Source organism: Oncorhynchus kisutch, linkage group LG21 (assembly GCF_002021735.2).
Source record: "Oncorhynchus kisutch isolate 150728-3 linkage group LG21, Okis_V2, whole genome shotgun sequence".
Lineage (NCBI taxonomy): Eukaryota > Metazoa > Chordata > Actinopteri > Salmoniformes > Salmonidae > Oncorhynchus > Oncorhynchus kisutch.
In genome coordinates, this window is record NC_034194.2 from 24,099,986 (window position 1) to 24,123,103 (window position 23,118).

A 23,118-nucleotide genomic window follows, 5' to 3' on the forward strand; every position below is an offset into this window, starting at 1 on the left:
CCTGCCGCTAACAATCTGCTTTGACAAACACCCCTCACAAACACAGCCATTGTTGGGAGCCAGAGACTCTGAGAGGGAGAGAGAGAGCAGGAGGAAAACCCTTGAGAGAATCAACAACTGCAGTATATCTCTGTGACATTCTCCTGCGGTTATTATGATGAATGGATGTTTTTGACTTGAGGAGGAGGGAAAAACATTTTAAAATAAAAGGAAAAGGGTTTTGAACTTGATCCTACTCAGTTGTGAGAGCACATCATAGCGACTGTCCTTCCAGGTCTTGGCTAAAGAGACTTATGGTGGTCCCTCAGGTCATCATGGTGAATAAAATCCAATCAGATAGATGCTGAGTTAGTCCCATTTCAGACTTCTAACATTGTGTTAACTCTGAAACCCTGGGAGCAGTTACAGATCATTATTATTAGTGTTGTGGGAGAGAGCTATAATTAACCACACACACACACACACACACATGCACACGCACGCACACACGCACACACGCACGCACACACACGCACACACACACACACACACACACACACACACGCACACACACACACACACACACACACACACACACACACACACACACACACACACACACACACACACACACACACACACAGTACAGGGGTCTTCCCAGTGGATGGAGTGAGAGTAGGCCATTGAGTGCAGATCATGGTGTGATTGGTAGTTTGGGTGGGGTGTGAGAACTCTGACCTTTGACAAAGTCGTCATTGTCAATGGACAGAGTCGATTAAACAATTACCCTACTGTCTGATGACGATTATGGACACTTTTTCTACAAGTGGCCAGTTGGGTCATGTCCAAGGGAAACACTAAACCCCCATTTACATATGTATGCAACTCCTGGAAATGTTCATTTGTGGCAACTTGCTCTTATTGTGATCCACAGTGATAGGTCAATAAAAATGATCTACCTCATTTAATAGGTCACTCTTGTTGTGGACACACCACTTTGTAGGCGAGGCACTGACCTTAATGATTGGACATTAAACCTCACTTACAGTACAACACATGACCAGCTTGCCATACAGAACTCACAAGAGTGGGGATGTCGTCAGAGCTAAGGCATTGAGCAAGCGCATGAGCTATTTGTTCCTAATCTAGGGCTAGGGGGGTTAAAGTTAGTGTCAGAGGTTAAGATTGCATGTATGGTTTGAAAGCACTTCCATTAATCCACGCACGCATGACCAGATAACGACATCTCTCAATACACCACTTTCAGGGAATTTCTCAACCTACACAGTACCTCTTTCTGTAAAGACCAAACAACATCCAGAAAGTTGCTTCCATAATGTACACAAGTGATCAAAAATGGAATTGCTTTAGATGTGAATTCCACATGCTCAACCATCACAGATCCCTAGTAGAGTGTGTCATCAAAGGAACAACATACATTGTTTAGAGGTACATCTAAAAGAGGATGCAGAAACTCTGAAACCCTAATTGTTATAGTTATTCAACAATCTTACAATCCTAATTGATTTAGCTGTGAAGTTGCAGCCATAGAAATGTATCCAGATCCTGAGGATCAGGTGAACAGTGTTAGCAAGGCTATTTTAGGGACCAGTCAGCAGCATAATGTGTAATTTGTTCCCGAGGCCTCAGGCTTTCTTTATTCAGAGAGGAGGGAGGACTGGAAGGAAGGAGAGGGGGGGGGGGGGGGGAGCAGGAGCCCAGTTTTTTGCCCACTCTGTTAAACCACAAGGCTAACTTTAATCAGAACTGCCTAGTTTCATGCATACTCACACCACTGAACTGAACTCCAATTGTTTTTCTGAGTTACATATAGGCTGTTATGCTGAGTCATGAAATCACATTGCTTTTGTTGGTTTATTTGCATTTCCTTACATCTATTGATCTTCCAATAGGCATGATTGTGATGCAACCTGCACCCCCACCACTACCCCTGATAACACAGAACATAATCTCTGAGATGATGAGAGGTATTTGCATATTACATTTACATTCAAATTAGTTCAAGAGATGATAGGGCATAGTCCACTGAGTTGGAAAACATTGTGTGCTGTCTTGACACCTCATTTGTTCAACTAGGCCTAAGGGCTACTAAACCAAGCCACAATGCCCAATTCATTTCCAAATCAGTCCTAAAGCTCCCAAATCATTACATGAATGCATATAATGGTTGGTTGGTTTGAATCTAAATATAAGGTTTCAGAAGCACTGCCATACTAGATTTCTACAAATCCTAGTTTTAACTTTAGAAAAAGTTCCAACACTTCTGCCTAATCTCAGCCCAGTGACTTCAAAGGTGGAAAATACAACACTCCTCAAAGTACCATGGCAACCATAAAACGGGACTCATGTGGGGGGATATGGGAGGAGCGACGTGGGAGGAGATCCAGGTGGTGGTCGAGATTCCGCAAACAGACATAGGCTACATCAAATAGCCCTACACCAAAACGTCTTTGAACTGGAGTTTGGCGCTGCATAAAGTCGCTTGCCTAAAAAGCTGTTTTCATGGAAAGGCTCCAAGATCTGTTGTAGTAACCACAGCCGTGGTGCTTACTTGCGATCTCTCGAGAAACGGAAAAAAAAGTTTGACAGAACGAACTCTTCGCTGCGTTTTGATGTGCGCGCGTCCAGATTGATTAAAGAGAAATTCGGAAAGATGTTCAAGAAAAGCAAAAGCAAAGTGTTGGTGGACTATGTGTCGGAGGAGGACGAAATATCCTGGCATCATCAACACACTTACAAGGTAAGGAGAGCAGCCAAGCAGCTGGCACAAATAAAGTAGAGGGATTATAGCGCACATAGGATGCAGGGGTTCACGTAGCTGTTTTAGCCGGTGTTTTCGTTTCGTGTACTTATGATCAACAGTTAGATCTGAGGCCTGGTCCAAATCATTTGTCCCTGAAACACACATAGAGCACAGCCCTAAATATTTGATTTGTTATCGGAATAGTAACTAGGTTATATCATATGTTATACTAAAACTTTTAATTTGGCTCTATACTCTAGAATTTTGGATTTGAGATCAAACGTTTTATATGAGGCGATAGTAAAGAATGTCACCTTTAGAGGGTATATTCTCGTACATATCTGTTTTACCGTTTATAAATAAATGCACTTTATGTATGTAGTCCCCCCATTTGAAGGTGTCGAAAGAGTATTACATTTCATCGAAAGTGTAGTATTGGGTCCCATATTCCCAGCACGCAATGACTACATCAAGCTTGTGATTGACTCTAGATAGTTTGTTTTGGTTGTGTTCATTATTATTTTGTGCCCAATAGAAATGAAGGGCAAATAATGTTGGCCATGTGTCATTTTGGAGTCACTTTTATTGTAAATAAGAATATAATATGTTTCTGAAATGTTCTATGTTAATGTGGATCAGTAGAGGCTCCTCAGAGGAGGAAGGGAAGGATCATCCTACTCAGTGAATTCCAGAAAAAGAAAAATGAGGATAGCTAGTGCCTTCAATACAACACCTAGGAGGTTGATGGTTCTCAATTCCTTCAATAGACTTACATAGTAATTATGATGACTTCTGGAGGACGTCCTCCAACCTATCAGAGTTTTTGCAGCATGAACTGTCACTGAAAGCATACGCTACAGCTAGCTAGCATTGCAGTGCATACGTCTGGTTGAGTAGTTGACTCAAAGAGAGAGAAAGACAATAGTTGAACAGTTTTGAACAAATTAATTCTGTCTCGGGCAAATCATTTCATAATTTCAAATAATTTCATGATCATTGTAGAAAGCTAGAATAATGGCTCGATGCAACAAAACGGCTACCAAGCAAAGAAATACATTTCTTCACAAATTAAGGAGAAGCAGCAGAGAGGGAGAGCTAGCTAAATTTTGTTGTATTTTCTTCTCCTTCTTAGTTTACCTTTCACTTACTTAGGTAGTGAATGCAGATAATGTAGCCTACTCAACAACCTCAAACAGAGAGGAATGCAAGCAAAGTGAAATGGTGAGAGAAGGAGAAGAATTATACAACGAGCAAAGTGATGATGGCTGCGATGAAAGTTAATTGTGTGTGCTGGTGATTCCGCCGATTCTGTTGCAAAACGAATCTTAAACGTGGTTACAGATAATGATTATGTATTGTAATTAATTAATTGTGAATAATGATGTGAGAAAGTTATAGAAGCATAAATAGCATACCCCCCCCCCCCCCCCCCCCCAAAAAAGTATATATGAAAATATGTTGCCTCATAAAAAAACATTTTATCGCAAATCCAAAATGCTGGAGTAAAGAGCCAAATAAAAAGTTTGAGCTTCACTGTCCAAATAAATACGTAAGGGGAGTGTGGATTTCAATACACTTTAGTAATATATACAACCCTTAAGGTCATCACTGAAGCTGTCCAATTGTGCAACATGTTTTATTGAAGCATACTGTAAATTATGGTGCATTGTGTGGAAATTACTGTATTTTGAATGGTGCTGTAATTCCACCCCACAGAATACAGTACCGTACCATATCTTTGGAGCACCAAAAACCTTTTGACCACTACTGGGTGCGTGGTATTGTTGTTTCTAGCTTATTAACATATTTTGAGGCGTGCCTTGTTAGAGTCTATATTTGTTGCACCCTTATGAGAGAATAATGTACCAATTTAGCTCCTATGTGGTTATAGTGCCCCATGAAATGTAAAATGTATAGGGGATAGATTGGAGTGGCAGCAAGTCTTAAATGGTTGAACATTTTAACATTTTGTCATTGTGGTCTGTTTGGTCCTGTAGTCGCTGCCAGTTTAGAAGCCTTTGTTAAGGCCTATAATAGTGCAAGAAGCAGTGCGGCGTGGCAGGGTCCTGTTTCGGAGGGCGCATGACTCTCGACCTTCGTCTCGCTCTCTCTCTCTCTATCTCTCTCTCTCCCGTAGAGGAGTTGCAGCGATGGGACAAGACTGTAACTACCGATTGGACCAACCCCCTGTAATTACATTAAAATACTGTGAAATGCAAACAACTCATTCATTCATTCCTCCATTAATTCATCAATTCGTTCTGATTAAGTATAATACAGTACATTTTACGATATTGTACTGTGTGTAATTACACTGTACTTGCTTTGATACAGTATTTACAGTACCAGTCAAATGTTTGGAGGATAGTGATGCAGTCCTGCATCAGATGACTTGGCCTCCACAATCACCCAACCTAAACCCAATTGAGATGATCTTGGTTGACTTGGACCGCAGAGTGAAGCAAAAGCAGCCAACAAGTGCTCAGCATATGTGGGAACTCCTTCAAGACTGTTGGAAAAGCATTCCAGGTGAAGCTGGTTGAGAGAATGCCAAGAGTGCAAAATATAAATTATATTTGGATTTCTTTAACTCTTTTTTTAGTTACTACATGATTCCATATGTGTTATTTCATAGTTTTGATGTCATCACTATTATTCTACAATGTAGAAAATAGTAAAAATATAGAAAACCCCTTGAATGAGTAAGTGTGTCCAAACTTTTGAAGGGTATTGTACTTCAAAGTAAAAGATCAACTGTCTTGATGTTCACCTGTTAAATGTAGGCTATAAACCACGCTGCCTATTGGATCACATACAACAAAAATTGAAGTACACAGCCTATCTATTACATAGGCCCAAATAAAAGAGAGATGCGCATGGTAATTTGTTGTATGGCTACTTCAGGAATATGAACACATCACAAACAGAAAAGGTGAGGAATATATTCTGCAATGGTTATAAAAAATAAATAGGAAATAGATTCTTATGTCTAATTATTTAGATTCCAAAAGTAAAGCACTTGATTTTCACTCGTCTCATTAACGGCAAACCCTTGAATGCGTAGGTGTGTCCAAACTTTTGACTGGTACTGTATGTATGCTAGTATGTAGCCACTGTAATTTTGATTTGTTGTTAGTAGCCTAAACAATGTTTCAGTATTCGCGGGAAGTCCAGCATATTTAGGTTGGGGGAAAAGTCAATGCAAAACATTGTTGAATTAACAGGTCCACAACTATTTGCCGTTGTTTTCTCTTTCTGTCACAGTCCTTTGCCAGATACAGTGTAAACATTCTGCCAATAAAGTAAATAGACTGGTAGCTTATGTCAAATATGTGACAGTATGTGTAGGCGACAGTATTTCTGTGCGATAGGAGTGCGACACCATTGCCTATTTAATCTGAGCCAATACCAAGGCAGGACACAGAAACCCAATAATCTATTGATAAACTAACTATTGAGCAACAATTCGTCCTTTGCATTGAAGTGTGGGCTGTAGCCTACTTTTAAATTGTTTCCAATATACTACTTTTCCCAAAGTTAGTGGATTCATCTACAGTGCCTTGCGAAAGTATTCGGCCCCCTTGAACTTTGCAACCTTTTGCCATATTTCAGGCTTCAAACATAAAGATATAGAACTGTATTTGTTTGTGAAGAAACAACAACAAGTGGGACACAATCATGAAGTGGAACGACATTTATTGGATATTTCAAACTTTTTTAACAAATCAAAAACTGAAAAATTGGACGTGCAAAATTATTCAGCCCCTTTACTTTCAGTGCAGCAAACTCTCTCCAGAAGTTCAGTGAGGATCCCTGAATGATCCAATGTTGACCTAAATGACCAATGATAATAAATACAATCCACCTGTGTGTAATCAAGTCTCTGTATAAATGCACCTGCACTGTGATAGTCTCAGAGGTCCGTTAAAAGCACAGAGAGCATCATGAAGAACAAGGAACACACCAGGCAGGTCCGAGATACTGTTGTGAAGAAGTTTAAAGCCGGATTTGGATACAAAAATATTTCCCAAGCTTTAAACATCCCAAGGAGCACTGTGCAAGCGATAATATTGAAATGGAAGGAGTATCAGACCACTGCAAATCTACCAAGACCTGGCCGTCCCTCTAAACTTTCAGCTCATACAAGGAGAAGACTGATCAGAGATGCAGCCAAGAGGCCCATGATCACTCTGGATGAACTGCAGAGATCTACAGCTGAGGTGGGAGACTCTGTCCATAGGACAACAATCAGTCGTATATTGCACAAATCTGGCCTTTATGGAAGAGTGGCAAGAAGAAAGCCATTTCTTAAAGATATCCATAAAAAGTGTTGTTTAAAGTTTACCACAAGCCACCTGGGAGACACACCAAACATGTGGAAGAAGGTGCTCTGGTCAGATGAAACCAAAATTGAACTTTTTGGCAACAATGCAAAACGTTATGTTTGGCGTAAAAAGCAACACAGCTCATCACCCTGAACACACCATCTCCACTGTCAAACATGGTGGTGGCATCATCATGGTTTGGGCCTGCTTTTCTTCAGCAGGGACAGGGAAGATGGTTAAAATTGATGGGAAGATGGATGGAGCCAAATACAGGACCATTCTGGAAAAAAACCTGATGGAGTCTGCAAAAGACCTGAGACTGGGACGGAGATTTGTCTTCCAACAAGACAATGATCCAAAAACATAAAGTAAAATCTACAATGGAATGGTTCAAAAATAAACATATCCAGGTGTTAGAATGGCCAAGTCAAAGTCCAGACCTGAATCCAATCGAGAATCTGTGGAAAGAACTGAAAACTGCTGTTCACAAATGCTCTCCATCCAACCTCACTTAGCTCGAGCTGTTTTGCAAGGAGGAATGGGAAAAAATGTCAGTCTCTCGATGTGCAAAACTGATAGAGACATACCCCAAGCGACTTACAGCTGTAATCGCAGCAAAAGGTGGCGCTACAAAGTATTAACTTAAGGGGGCAGAATAATTTTGCACGCCCAATTTTTCAGTTTTTGATTTGTTCAAAAAGTTTGAAATAACCAATAAATGTCGTTCCACTTCATGATTGTGTCCCACTTGTTGTTGATTCTTCACAAGAAAATACCGTTTTATATCTTTATGTTTGAAGCCTGAAATGTGGCAAAAGGTCGCAAAGTTCAAGGGGGCCGAATACTTTCGCAAGGCACTGTATTTCAGCCACACCCGTTACTGACAGGTGTATCAAATCGAGCCCTTTTATGGTTACTACACGGTTCCATATGTGTTATTTCATAGTTTTGATGTCTTCACTATTAGTCTACAATGTAGAAAATAGTCAAAAAGAATGAAAAACCATTGAATGAGTAGGTGTATCCACCCTTTTGACTGGTAACAGTAGGTGTACTGTAATATGAAATACGGAATTTTACTCGCCGCCGTGCTGCCAGTAAGATACTGTCAAATGCATGGCAACCCCTTTACAGTGTAGCCTGTTGATTGAACATGAAAATGTGTTCAAGTGACATCATGCAATATCTGTCAAGCATGTCCTTCCAGCACAAAGAAATTCATCTCAGTCCTTTTCATAATCCTTTTTAACTATTGATATAGTTCCTTGACATTAATTACATAGAGTTTAATTGTAGCCTACACTAGCTTCAATATCATCATACAGGTGTCGATCTTAATTTGAGCCAGTTTGCGCTATATCAGGAAAATAATCCTGCAGCAACAGGAAATGTGGATTATAATTAATGGACATTTCTGTAGGGGTTGCTACATTTTTTGTAATGGAAAATCATGTCTGAAATGTCGAAGTGGAAATTACAAACTTCAGAAGCCCTTTTAAACCTTAAATACACTACACATTTTTATATTTCCTGCTTTGTAGGAAAGTTCTCCTGCAACAGGGGTATCAAAATAAGATCCTACATCTGTACACCGGCATGGAAAGTGTTCTAGGGGTCAAATTTGAAGCTATGGAGTCAGCCCTCTGTTATGGAAAACAACGGATAAGAACAGATAAGCTGATCCTCACACACAAAAATAAAATAGCACATCAGCTGCTCAGTTAAGATCCCCTTAACAAAACTGCCACACACACACGCGCGCGCACGCACGCAGACACACACATGCAGACACACTCTGCTCCCTTCTAGCCTATTTACCAGCTGAGTTCCAGCAATATTTGTGGGGCCTAAGAGGTCCTTCTTCTACCCCCCATATTTGCCCAAGCAGCTGGCCTCTGTCAGACTGCTGGGGACAGCGAGAGAGCCCCAGATATGAGAGAACACCCCCTTTCTCACACACACACATACACACACTCAGGCCTTATTACGGTGAGGATGAGGCCAATACTGCACTGTTCCGTTTGCTTCCGTTTAAGAAACGTTTTTCAACAGAATCTCCGGAATGTGTACACCCCTGATCACGCTTAAATAGAGTTAACCTTCATAGCAGTTACGTTGTATTCCTTCTCTTCACTTTGCTTGTGGAATACAACGCACAACATATCAGTTGTATGTAAACAGGCGAAAAAATACTTTCCAAGCCAAACCGCTACACACAGCCTAGATCATTGTCACCATTAAAGTAACGTCATAGTCAGCATAGATAATATAACTAAAGCACTAGTAAGCCCGCTACAATCATGCAGCAATGTTTGTGTACAGTCAGTAAGCAGTTACACCCACAGGCCTCGGTGGCAATAAATTAGTAATACTTAAAGCTCAGCTTGACTTGAAAGAGTTCCAGTGTTGTGTTGGAAAGTCATAGCCAGCTAACTAACATAGCATCCCTATGTTTGAGCAGGGTGTTTCAGTAGGCTAAGTAAGTGAAAACAATTCTGAAATCTCTCTCTCTTTAATTCTCTCTTGATTCTTCTTCATTTTAGAATAAATTCATTTGTTCAAAACTGTTCAACTCTTGTCTTTCTCTCTCTTTGAGTCAACTACTCACCCCATTGTATACACTGCAGTGCTAGCTAGCTGTAGTTTATGCTTCCAGTACTAGATTAATTCTCTGATCCTTTGGGTGGACAACATGTCAGTTCATGCTGAAAGAGCTCTGATAGGCTGGAGAGAGTCCTCCGGAAATGGTCATAATTACTGTGTGAGTCTATGGAAGGGGGTGAGAACCAAGAGCCTCCTAGGTTTTGTATTGAAGTTAATGTACCAAGAGGAGGACGGAAGCTAGCCGTCCTCTGGCTACACCATGGTGCTACCCTACAGAGTGCTGCTGAGACTACTGTAGACCTTCTTTGCAAATAGTGTTTCCATCAGTTATTTGGTGACGTGATTATATTTAGTATAGATTATATTTAGTATAGTTTTATCTAAAAAGGATAACTTTTTTAATGTTTTAAAATCAAAATGTGTATGAAATTCACTGAGGAGGATGGTTCTCCCATTCTTCCTCTGAGGAGCCTCCACTGAGGTACACTATCTGAAGGCTTATCTTTAGAGGGCATTTCTGCTTTCCCAAAACAGTGTATAAGCTTTCTAACCATCAGGGGCATATTTACACTACTTGTTCCAACATCAATCTCAGTGTTCTCTAATGTGGGATTGATCGTGTGGAGAGAAACGGTTGGCCAACACTCTCACATGAGTCTGTTAAATATTGTAAATCACCAAAGGAAAATCATGGCCCCTGCCTTATTGGGTGGTCCCTGATGCTGCCCTGGGAAAGTATATATGTGGAGGTTACCCATAAGAACTGATTCAGGGTTAGTTTTATGTTATCATTCCAGATGGTGAATGTTATGAGTAAAACTGATCCCAGTCCAGGTTTAGTTATAACCTATCCCTGGGGCCTGGGAAAGTAATCAGAGAGGTCTCCTCATGAAGCCATGCATGGCATTAAAGTGCATCCAAGGTCAGAGGTCTAATCATAAAATGTTCTTACAGAAGCTTTCTCCCCTCATATCAGGGAAAAATGGATATCAGAACAAGGTCTGACAGGAGAGTCTCTGAATGTTCTGTTCTTTATTTTCTATGAGAATAGTTTTTTTCCTTCCTTCAGTTTAGGTCCCTGGGCAAAACAGGTTCTATTGGGAGAGGGCCAGGTGGCAGATCTGCCTCACCCAGAGAGAGGGAGGGAGGGAAGGGCAGATGGAAGGAGAGAGAGAGAGGGAGGGAAGGGCAGATGGAAGGAGAGAGGGAGGGAGAGAGTGAGAGATGCACTCAGTAAGAGACAGAAAGAAGGTAGAGAGAAAGGAGTTAGAGAAAAAGTGAGAGAGGCATTAAAGAAGGAGAGACAATATTTGTAGACAGGGAGAGAGTGTTTAGGGGGTAAGGAGGAGAGAGAATAGATTGGAAGTTAATATCTTCTTTCTCCACCGTGCTCTAGGGCTCCGGGCCATGCTACAGCTTGCTTTCCCTCTCCTCGCAACAAGATCCTCCTAGTCCTGACTGTCTCTGTGATGTTACCGTGGGAGGAAGGTTCACCGGAGTGAGAGAGGAGGAGGGGGGGGGGGGTAGTGTTTGCAGGGCACTGAGTGTATAAACTATCATACTGCTTGAATACTACTGTAATACCACTGTAATACTGCTCCCTGTGAAGCAGGATTACCAGATTTTGAATCTAAATACTGACTTCAGAGGACTTCACCTCTACTCATTTAATCATGAACAGTGGAGGAAAATAAAGGAGAGGAGAGCTAATCCTGCTGTTGAGGATCAAACACTGCCTCTGCCCCGTAGGCCCCAATTATACAAATGTAATAATCATGCCTTGATCCACCAGAAAAAAATCTTCGTCATATTGCAGTAATGTGTTCCCTATTGCAATATGATGTTGATTATTTTAGTGAAGTGAAGGATTGTAAGAGCATTTATCTTGAATGATGCCTCTAAATCATTACAGGTGACTTTCTGCACTTGCAGTGCTAAAATCAGTTGTATGTGTCTTCGCCTGGATATCTGACTTTCCTCAAACAACTCAGTGCCAAAAATGGAAGCTTCAAACACCTAAAGAGATAGAGACAGAGACACAGAGCGAGGGAGATGAAGATAGATAGAGATTAAAGCTCTGAGGACGGCAACCAACCTCTCTCTGCCTCTCTCCTGTTTTTGGGACATTTTTACTTAATCACAGCATTCTCCCTCTATTTCTCCCTCTTCTACTCTTTTCCTCTCTCTCTCACCCAAACTCTCCCCCCACTCTCTCTCCTCTCTTACTCAATCCCCCCTCTCTCTCCCTCTTTCTCTCTCTCTTTTTCTCTCTCTCTCCCTATCTGTCATCTTTCTACGTCTCACTCTTTCTTCTGTCCCCCCTCTCTCTCCCCCTCTCTGTCTCCCTGTCATCTTTCTACATCTCACTCTCTTTCTTCTGTCACCCCTCTCTCTCCCCCTCTCTGTCTCCCTGTCATCTTTCTACATCTCACTCTCTTTCTTCTGTCCCCCCCCCTCTCTGTCTCCCTGTCATCTTTCTACATCTCACTCTCTTTATTCTGTCCCCCCCTCTCTCTCCCCCTCTCTGTCTCCCTGTCATCTTTCTACATCTCACTCTCTCTTTCTTCCTCTGTCTCCCTCCTCTCCCCTCCGCCTCTCTCTGTCCATCTACCTCTCATCTTTCTCTCCCCTCCTCTCCCTCTCTTCTCTGTCTGTGTGTCGTTAATGCTTTCTGCATCCATAAATAGTAGTAATTAGACTGGGCCTGTTGTGACTGTGTTGTCTTTGATCTGTTGAGGTGGCTGTGTCCCAGAAGGCTTTGCCCTGACACGTCAAACCACCGCCTCACTCCCACCCCACTGCCAAACCCAATCATTTACCTTACACACAGTCAGCTGTCCTTAGAGGCAGCCATGTAAAACCAAAAAATATATTATCAACAAGATTTACAAGGCAACTTTATAATGCAACATTCACACTCAATCAATGTAAATGACTATTATCAATCACCATATCTATTTTTAAGTCCAGACTGATACATGGTATAGAGCAGAACAGAAGACCCCTATTTGTCGTCTTTATCCTCTCCTGTGTCACTTCCCCTAGGTGGTCTCTCTGTTCTCTGAGTAAAGGGAGAGATCTGAGGCCTTCCTCTCCCCCCCCGAGGCAGTGTTGATGTTACTGTTCCATAAATACCTCTGCCTTACAGGAAGGCCTGCACACACTGCTCTAGACTCAGCTCCGGTGTGTGTCTAAGAACATGTCTACAACAGTGTGTGTGTGTGTGTGTGTGGGGGGGGGGGGGGGGGGGGGGGAGTAGTGTAGGAGTAGTACAAACTCTGAGCTGTAGTTTGTGGCTGTCAGCCTCAGGGACCAGAGTAATAGGGTATGCTGAGTATGCTGTATGATGTTCCACTCAGTGTACTATGTGTATGTTATATCTCTTTAGTTAACTCTGTGTGTGTGTGTGTGGTGTGTGTGTGTGTGTGTGTGTGGTGGTGTGTGTGTGTGTGTGTGTGTGTGTGTTGCCTCTGGTTACTGACCCTGCTGTTTGTTGCTTTTCAGGATAAGGACCCAGAGGGGGAGGACGAGGAAGAGGCAGTGAGCCCTGTATCCAAGGTAAACAGCCCAATCCCTCCAAACACCACAACTGTTTAGTTATTCCATCTCAAACCCACACACCTCCAGTATCTAGCCCCTAGACCCTCTATGTGTCAACCTCAACCCCTTTTCATTCCTACTTTCCTATATCCCTCCCCTTTATCTTCACATCATTCCCACAACCCCACTCCACCCTTCACTCCAAACCCTTGCTCAAACCTTATTCTTACTCACTCTACCTTCACGTGTACACCCCCCCTACATATATATTTTGGACAGTGAATCTAAAACTATATTTCATCATTTTGGATTTGAGATCAAATGTTTTATATGAGGCAACAGTACAGAATGTCAGCTTTTAATTGAGGGTATTTTCATACAGTGCCTTGCGAAAGTATTCGGCCCCCTTGAACTTTGCAACCTTTTGCCACATTTCAGGCTTCAAACATAAAGATATAAAACTGTATTTTTTTGTGAAGAATCAACAACAAGTGGGACACAATCATGAAGTGGAACGACATTTATTGGATATTTCAAACTTTTTTAACAAATCAAAAACTGAAAAATTGGGCGTGCAAAATTATTCAGCCCCTTTACTTTCAGTGCAGCAAACTCTCTCCAGAAGTTCAGTGAGGATCTCTGAATGATCCAATGTTGACCTAAATGACTAATGATGATAAATACAATCCACCTGTGTGTAATCAAGTCTCCGTATAAATGCACCTGCACTGTGATAGTCTCAGAGGTCCGTTAAAAGCGCAGAGAGCATCATGAAGAACAAGGAACACACCAGGCAGGTCCGAGATACTGTTGTGAAGAAGTTTAAAGCCGGATTTGGATACAAAAAGATTTCCCAAGCTTTAAACATCCCAAGGAGCACTGTGCAAGTGATAATATTGAAATGGAAGGAGTATCAGACCACTCCAAATCTACCAAGGACCTGGCCGTCCCTCTAAACTTTCAGCTCATACAAGGAGAAGACTGATCAGAGATGCAGCCAAGAGGCCCATGATCACTCTGGATGAACTGCAGAGATCTACAGCTGAGGTGGGAGACCTCTGTCCATAGGACAACAATCAGTCGTATATTGCACAAATCTGGCCTTTATGGAAGAGTGGCAAGAAGAAAGCCATTTCTTAAAGATATCCATAAAAAGTGTTGTTTAAAGTTTACCACAAGCCACCTGGGAGACACACCAAACATGTGGAAGAAGGTGCTCTGGTCAGATGAAACCAAAATTGAACTTTTTGTCAACAATGCAAAACGTTATGTTTGGCGTAAAAGCAACACAGCTCATCACCCTGAACACACCATCCCCACTGTCAAACATGGTGGTGGCAGCATCATGGTTTGGGCCTGCTTTTCTTCAGCAGGGACAGGGAAGATGGTTAAAATTGATGGGAAGATGGATGGAGCCAAATACAGGACCATTCTGGAAGAAAACCTGATGGAGTCTGCAAAAGACCTGAGACTGGGATGGAGATTTGTCTTCCAACAAGACAATGATCCAAAACATAAAGCAAAATCTACAATGGAATGGTTCAAAATAAACATATCCAGGTGTTAGAATGGCCAAGTCAAAGTCCAGACCTGAATCCAATCGAGAATCTGTGGAAAGAACTGAAAACTGCTGTTCACAAATGCTCTCCATCCAACCTCACTGAGCTCGAGCTGTTTTGCAAGGAGGAATGGGAAAAAAATTCGGTCTCTCGATGTGCAAAACTGATAGAGACATACCCCAAGTGACTTACAGCTGTAATCACAGCAAAAGGTGGCGCTACAAAGTATTAACTTAAGGGGCTGAATAATTTTGCACGCCCAATGTTTCAGTTTTTGATTTGTTAAAAAGTTTGAAATATCCAATAAATGTCGTTCCACTTCATGATTGTGTCCCACTTGTTGTTGATTCTTCACAAAAAAATACATTTTATGTCTTTATGTTTGAAGCCTGAAATGTGGGCAAAAGGTCGCAAAGTTCAAGGGGGCCGAATACTTTCGCAAGGCACTGTATATGTTTTACCGTTTTAAAATTAAATGTATCTAGTCCCCCCATTTGAAGGTATGATCCCCTCATTTGAAGGACAAATGCACTTATAGTGTATTACATTTAGTCAAAAGTTTAGTATTTGGTCCAATATTCCTAGCATTCAATGACTACATCAAGCTTGTGACTCTACAAACTTGTTGGACGCATTTGCAGTTGTTTTTGGTTGTGTTTTGGGTTATGTTGTGCTAATAGAAATGTAATGGTCACTAATGCATTGTGTCATTTTTTGAGTCGCTTTTATTGTAAATAAGAATATAATACAGTAAATTTCTGAACACTTCTACAATCATGTGGATTCTACCATGATTTCGGATAATCATGAATGAATCGTGAATAATGATGAGTGAGAAAGTTAGTGTCATAAATACCATACCTTCAAGACATGCTAACCTAATCACGATTCATTCATTATTATCTGTAATCATGGTAGAATTCACATGAATGTAGAAGTGTTCAGAAAACATAATAGAACAGAATAGCATACTCTGAGTTGTCATGTTAGGCCCTGATCTGGCTATGCTATATGGTAGGTGGGCTACACGCTACACTAGTAGTTCATTTAGCAGACAAGATTTGGTTAGAATTCCGAGACCATTATTTTATATTATTTTATAGTATGAAGAATACATATGAACATAACATGAATAAAATAGAAGTATATTTTCTCCAACGATATGAGGGGAGTGTGCACATGCGCCTATTCTGTGTTGAGAGGTTAACAAAGAAACAGGTCCTCCTATATGCTTCATTTAGAGTAATTTATGCACTTATTTGTGATGCAGAACGTTGGGCTATTTGTTTAGATTTTTAATACATGCTAAGGCTTCATTATGCGACTTAATTTGAAAAAATTGCATGAAAGGCAATGAGCTCTACTTTGCTCTTTGCACAGGCTGCACACACTTCATCAGTCTCTTCATTCCACAATTGGATAAGCTCTTGATAAAGCCTATGTCAATGTACTATCCCCCATAGTACAAACTTAACCTATTCTATGTCTGTGCGATAATAAATATTCAAAACATAGTCTGGGACAGTTGTGGGATGCGATAAGATCCCAAATTATACAACCATAGCATAAAAAAGACATTTTTAAAGCAATGAGGCTGACGCAACAGATCACAAAGTTTAGCTTAACATGTTGATAAACTGTTAGGCTATAAGCGCAGCAATACGCACATAGCATGTGTTCGCTGCGCTTGTAATTTGAAGAAATAGCCTACGTTCTGATCTGTTGCGTCCAGCCTCATTGCTTAAAATGATTTTTTGATGCTAGTGGTTGTATAGGCTATAAGTCTAGAATGTTCTAAAATGCAATCAATTAGTTAGAAAACACCATTCTCAAAAGTGACTGCAAATGTGATTATGCATGTATGCTTGTTATTATGAAGGGACATTTTTATGGGTGAAAATGATCTTCTCCAAACTTGAAACTCACACACTGCATCATGGATGCCAGATAGACTCTTCAACCTGTTGTAAAGTGGATTAATTGTGCTTAACTTTGCAAAGTATTTGGCCACTTTAGTTGATATACACACCTTATGGGCTCGGCTACATGAGGTAGGTGACTATGATTTGAAAAAGTTGCAAAAAAAGGCATGCACTGTTTCTTACTGCACACAAGCTGGGCATCATTCACAAATGATAATATCTCATTCACAAGTGATAGGCTAAATATTGTCACCCATTAGACTGTTCTTGATTTAATCTTGTCTTTACATATACTAAATAATATACTGTATGTGTGAAATTTGTGTTTGATATAGAAATTAACCATTATCATGCCACTGTCTCGAAACAGAAGCGGGGACAAAATACATGTTATTTATGCACATAAATCCCGTGGTTAATTCTTAGCCAGCCAGGTAGGCTGAAATCCTGTTTTAAAGAGAATCAATGTGCTTAATATTAGGAAAGTTGAGAAATAAATATTGTAAGCATATTGAAAGCTGATGGGATCCTCCTCTGTTTTAATAGAGGCCATACACTGTTTTCTCACGCAATTGCATAGCCTATAGAAATCTTGTGCAACATGAGCTCATTGGCCTCTCATGAAGTGTTTGATTAGATTTTTGATTACATTTGCATTGATGTCAGAGTGGATATAGAGGGAAAATAGAGTGCTGAGTACCAGGCAGTTAGCACAGTTAGTAGGATACTAATGACCATCACAGCAGCATCAGAGCTTGGAGAAGCCTAATTACCGTGACTAAACGGTCACATGGAATTTGACTGCCGTCATGACTCGTGGACTGTCGGCGTGGCGGTAATATGGTCATCGTAACAGCCCCTAGTTGTAGTTTTCACTGTCCAAATAAATAGTAGGGGAGTGTATGGCACACATCATACCCTTGTATCAAACCCCCCTCAACCCCCATCCACTGGCCAGATATTATGACACAGTGGATATCCGTCCACCTCCACCTTCAACCCTCATCATCCCTCAGCCCAGCCCTTAGTGTCTCTGCTCTGTTCTCAGCCCAGGTCACTTCAATCTGTTTGTGGTGATGTTATTAGATCTCTGTGTGTGTGTTTGGTGTGTTTTTGTGTCTTAGCTTTTGTTATCTTGTTTGTTGTGGTATCGATAAACAGGTGTCCGTTGTGGTTTCTGTCAACAAAAGTTTGTTGCTCTCCCCTACTGTGTGTGTGTGTGTGTGTGTGTGTGTGTGTGTGTGTGTGTGGGTGTGTGTGGTGTGTGTGTGTGTGTGTGTGTGTGTGGTGTGTGTGTGTGTGTGTGTGTGTGTGATCTCATGGGGTATTTCATAACCTGTTTTGATGAGATGCTGCTGGAATGTGTACAATTTTGCTAAACCACCATACTTCCTAACCATGTGGTGTTTGTGCGTAGATACCCCAGGAGCTGTGCTAACTGTTACTGTAACTGTTCAGTGACAAGAGTGGCTGGTATTTCATACCTGCTTGTAAGTGAGGATGGGGGACGGCTGGGTTGGTACGAGGGGGAAGGAAGCTGAACATTCTTTCGAGGAGTCAGGATTTGGTGGGGAGTAATCGGTTGTGAAACAAAGCAAAGCTGAAAATAGCAAGAATTGTCCGGATAGAAAGCCATGATTAGAATCGCCAAAAGCATGGGTCAGTTTTATGCTTAGACAGAGATTATACGCTTCAGCATAATGCCTTCATTACTTTGTATGATAAAAAAAAACATATTTAAGTTGTAGAACTTGAAGTATACCCATTTGATCATGCAGACTGCAGTAATACCAAGGTATGGATGAAAGAAATTCTTTCCAATAAGACGTCCATTGTTCTGTGTGGCATGGAGGGAAAAGTTGCCATCTCACACAGAGAGCTTAGGGAGGTGAATAGCCTGTTGAGGTGTGAATAGCCTGCTTGCTGGGCTGCATGGAGATTACACTGGGCTGTGGCTGCTATGCTGGCTTTGGTGTCCTGGAGGTGAAGGTTAAGGAGATCGCTGAGTAGCTTACTGTATCCTATGGTACACGCGCACACACACACAGCTGCCATACCTGGGTCAGGGTCAAAGCTTTGGCGTCACTGCTGGTCTCAGTGTTGCTGCATGGATTTGGAGTGTAGTAAACCTGATCCACAGTTTACACCAGACAACCACAGGAGAGACTACACCAATAAATAAGAGAAACAGCCTTGGGGGAGGAGGAGAGAGAGAGAGATGGTATGGGATTAAATTTACATTGATTAGGATCCCCATTAGCCAACGTCAATGACGACAGCTAGTCTTACTTGGGTCCGGCACATAATGAAAAAGACATTACAGAGACAAAATACTTTACAATTTACATACATTTAAAACATGAACATCTGGTTGTGTGTGTGTGTGCATTTATCAGTTACAATACTGCTGTACTATACAACAGTGCATTCAGAAATACTTTTTCCACATTTTGTTACTTACAGTCTTATTCTAAAATAGATTGAATACATTTTTTCCCTCATTCAATCTAAACACACAATACCCCATAATGACACAAAACGAAAATGTATTCAAAATTTTTTAAAGCACTAAATACTTTATTTATAGTACCAGTCAAAGTCAAAAGTTTACTCATTCAAGGGTTTTTCTTTATTTGTACTATTTTCTGCATTGTAAAAAAGCAGTGAAGAAATCAAAACTATGAAATAACACATATGGAATCATGTAGTAACCAAAAAAGTGTTAAACAAATCAAAATATATTTTAGATTCTTCAAAGTGCTTGAGTACTTTAAATGAAATTATGGGCAGAAAGACAAATTCAACTCCATCTTTCATCGAATCAGATGGCTTAAATATCACATTTACATAAGTATTCAGACCCTCTACTTTGTTGAAGCACCTTTGGCAGCGATTATAGCCTTGAGTCTTCTTGGGTATGACACTACAAACGTGGCACACCTGTATTTGGGGAGTTTCTCCCATTCTTCTCTGTACCCTCTCAAGCAGACCCTCTTTGTCAGGTTTGATGGGAAGCATTGCTACACAGCTATTTTCAGGTCTCTCTAGAGATGTTAGATCGGGTTGAATTCCGGGCTCTGGCTGGGCCACTCAAGGACATTCAGAGACTTTTCCTGACGCTACTCCTGCGTTGTCTTGGCTGTGTGCTTAGGGTTGTTGTCCTGTTGGAAGGTGAATCTTATCCCCAGTCCGAGGTCCTGAGTGCTCTGGAGCAGGTTTCTCTCTGTACTTTGCTCCGTTCATCTTTCCCTCGAACCTGACTTATCTCCCAGTCCCTGCCACTGATAAACATCCCCACAGCATGATGCTGCCAACACCATGCGTGACGCTTGGCATTCAGGCCAAAGAGTTCAATCTTGGATTCATCAGACCAGAAAATCTTGTTTCTCATGGTCTGAGAGTCCTTTAGGTGCTTTTTGGCAAACTCCAAGCAGGCTGTCACGTACCTCTGTCACGGCTTCCGTCTGGCCACTACCATAAAGGCCTGATTGGTGGAGTGCAGCAGAAATGGTGGTTCTTCTGAAAGGTTCTTCCTTCTCCACAGAGGAATTCTGGAGCTCTGTCAGAGTGACCATCAGGTTCTTGGTCACCTCCCTGACCAAGGCCCTTCTGCCCCGATTGCTCAGTTTGGCTGGGCGGCCAACTCTAGGAAGAGTCTTGGTGGTTCTACACATTTTCCATTTAAGAATGATGGAGGTCACTGTGTTCTTGGGGACCTTCAATGCTGCATACATTTTTTGGTACCCTTCCCCAGATCTCTGCCTCGACACAATCCTGTCTCAGAGCTCTACAGACAATTCCTTCGACCTCATGGCTTGGTTTTGCTCTGACATGCACAGTCAACTGTGGGACCTTATATAGACAGGTGTGTGCCTTTCCAGATCATGTCCAATCAATTGAATTACCATAGGTGGACTCCAATCAAGTTGTAGAAACATCTCAAGGATGATCAATGGAAACAGGAGGCACCTGAGTTAATTTTTGAGTCTACTAGCAAAGGGTCTGAATATTTAGTAATAGTAATTTACAACATTAACAATATCTACACTGTATTTCTGATCAATTTGATGTTATTTTAATGGACAACAAATGTGATTTTCTTTAAAAAACAAGGACATTTCTAAGTAACCCCAAGGTTTTGAACAGTAGTGTATATATATCTTTTTGATACTTCAAGGGGTCTTAAAATTCTAACTCAAATAGCTAAATGATCCTTGGTGACCATCTTAAAATAATTTCATATAGCTTAGTAGAACCCCTCCCCTGCTTAGACAGGGCTTTAGAATCTGACGGGTTCACTGATTACCATTCTTTATTGCATGTCGTATCATTTTAAAGGCCTGTTTCCCATCTTTCAAAAAATGGATAATGTTTGAAACGCTCAGAATGTTATGTGGTTCTCAGAATGTTATGTGCTTGCTGGGATGTCTCAACCTCAACCCCTCTCAACCTCAACCCCTCTGGTATGTGGAGGAAAGAAAGAGAGGATGAGAAGTAATCATATCTGATATTTGTTAACCCCCCTACTTTATTAGGGTGTTTAGACTGTAAGGTATTTTAATGACACCTTCATCAAACTGTAAATACAACCAATGGCATTCCCCATAGACTTAACAAATCACACAGAGTGTGTATGGGTTTACTGTACAACATGTGCACGGTGGTGCTGTGTGTGTGTGTGTGTGTGTGTGTGTGTGTGTGTGTGTGTGTGTGTGTGTGTGTGTGTGTGTGTGTGTGTGTGTGTGTGTGTGCGTGTTGTGTGTGGTGTTGGAGTGTCGTTATGTGTGTGAGTCTGTAGAGTCCTGTGAGTGTGATTTTTTTTAAACACAAGGGTCAACTCAGTCCATGTAGCCATTATGTTAGCTATTTAGTTGTCTATGGCTTGTGGATAGAAGTTGTTACTGCTTGCCATATGGAACCAGAGAGCACAGTCTATGGCTTGGGTGGCTGGAGGCATGTTTGCAAATGTTTTAAAAATAAAAAACTGAAATACCTTATTAACATAACTATTCAGACCCTTTGCTATGAGACTCCAAATTAAGCTCAGGAGCATCCTGTTTCCATTGATCAACATTGAGATGTTTACACAACTTGATTCAATTGATTGGACAGGATTTGGAAAGGCACACACCTGTTCATATAAGGTCCCACAGTTGACAGTGCATGTCAGAGCAAAAACCCAGCCATGAGGTCGAAGGAATTGTCCGTAGAGCTCCGAGAATGGATTGTGTCAAACCTGTTTCTACTTTGTCATTGTGGGGTATTGTGTGTAGATTGATGACGGAAAAAAACAATTTAATCCATTTTAGAATAAAGCTGTAACGTAACAAAATGTTGAAAAAGTCAAAGGGTCTGAATACTTTCCGAAATGCACCGTATATACCAATATGATATTTGAGGCGCTCTCACTAATTGATTGAACAATGTGTACACACAATATTATGTTATGATTTCAGTTTGTGAGTGTGTGATTATGGGGTTAGATACATAATACATTATTAAGAGAAGCTTTTATAAACAATGGCAACACTGCCATGTTGATCTGAGCCTCGCTGTCAGAAAACCACATTAGTGTTCGACTTTCGCAGTCACAGATGCATCTTCACCGACTTCTCTCCTTACAACTCAAACGCACCCAATGAGAGAAGTTAAAAATTCTTCCTTAGGCACCACCTAGATTAGAGACAATATCTTAAGTAGTTGAACATGTTATTTCTCAAACCTTGTGAAAGTGACAAACTGACATGTTTTCATTGTAATTTTTGTCAAAAACAACTTGAAATAAAAGGAGTGTGTAATATAACACACTGAGGCAGGGATGTGGGTAAAATAACGTTTATCAGATGTCATGGGTTAAGTGCAAGTACAGATGACATGAAATTGGGGAGAGAAATAATAATAATAATAAAGATCACATGTAGTAATTAGTAACAGCGTCACCCTCAGGCACTCAAGGTAAGTACATGTACATACAAGACATCCTTTCTTTAGATAATAAAGAACAAACAAATGTTCTTTCAACTTAGTATTTCACTGAAAAAATACATGTTTTACAACATAACATACACATCACATTGTTATTATTAAATTGTGAAAGACTCCAGTCACCCAAGTCATAGACTATTCTCTCTGCTACCGCACAGCAAGCGGTACCGGAGTGTATAGGTATAGGCCCAAAAAGATCCCTAACAAACTATAAGAACAATTAATGAAATGGCCCCCGGACTATTTACATTGAAACTTTGGCAAATGGTAAAGTCTGCAAAACGTAGTGCAATCTGTTTGTAAGAGATTCTTATTTTGGAAACAGAAAACTGTTTTGAGATTAAATGTTTAATCGATGAGAAAATGTGCAGAATGTCGGCCAAAATCCATCTCGCTCCATCTTCTCCCACTGCCGATAACTGAGCTTCCTCTCACCACCA

General features: G+C 41.0%; 1 protein-coding gene across 1 annotated transcript in view; it reads left to right on the forward strand.

Moving 5' to 3' along the window:
* Positions 1–2,396: 2,396 nt before the first annotated feature.
* The window catches only part of si:ch211-225h24.2 (testis development-related protein), a 40,476-nt gene continuing 19,754 nt past the window's right edge, over positions 2,397–23,118 (forward strand). Inside the window, exons 1-2 of the mRNA XM_031800335.1 lie at positions 2,397–2,740; positions 13,177–13,230. Coding sequence (XP_031656195.1) covers positions 2,654–2,740; positions 13,177–13,230 — 141 coding nt within the window. The 5' untranslated portion in view covers positions 2,397–2,653. The remainder of the gene's footprint in view (positions 2,741–13,176; positions 13,231–23,118) is intronic.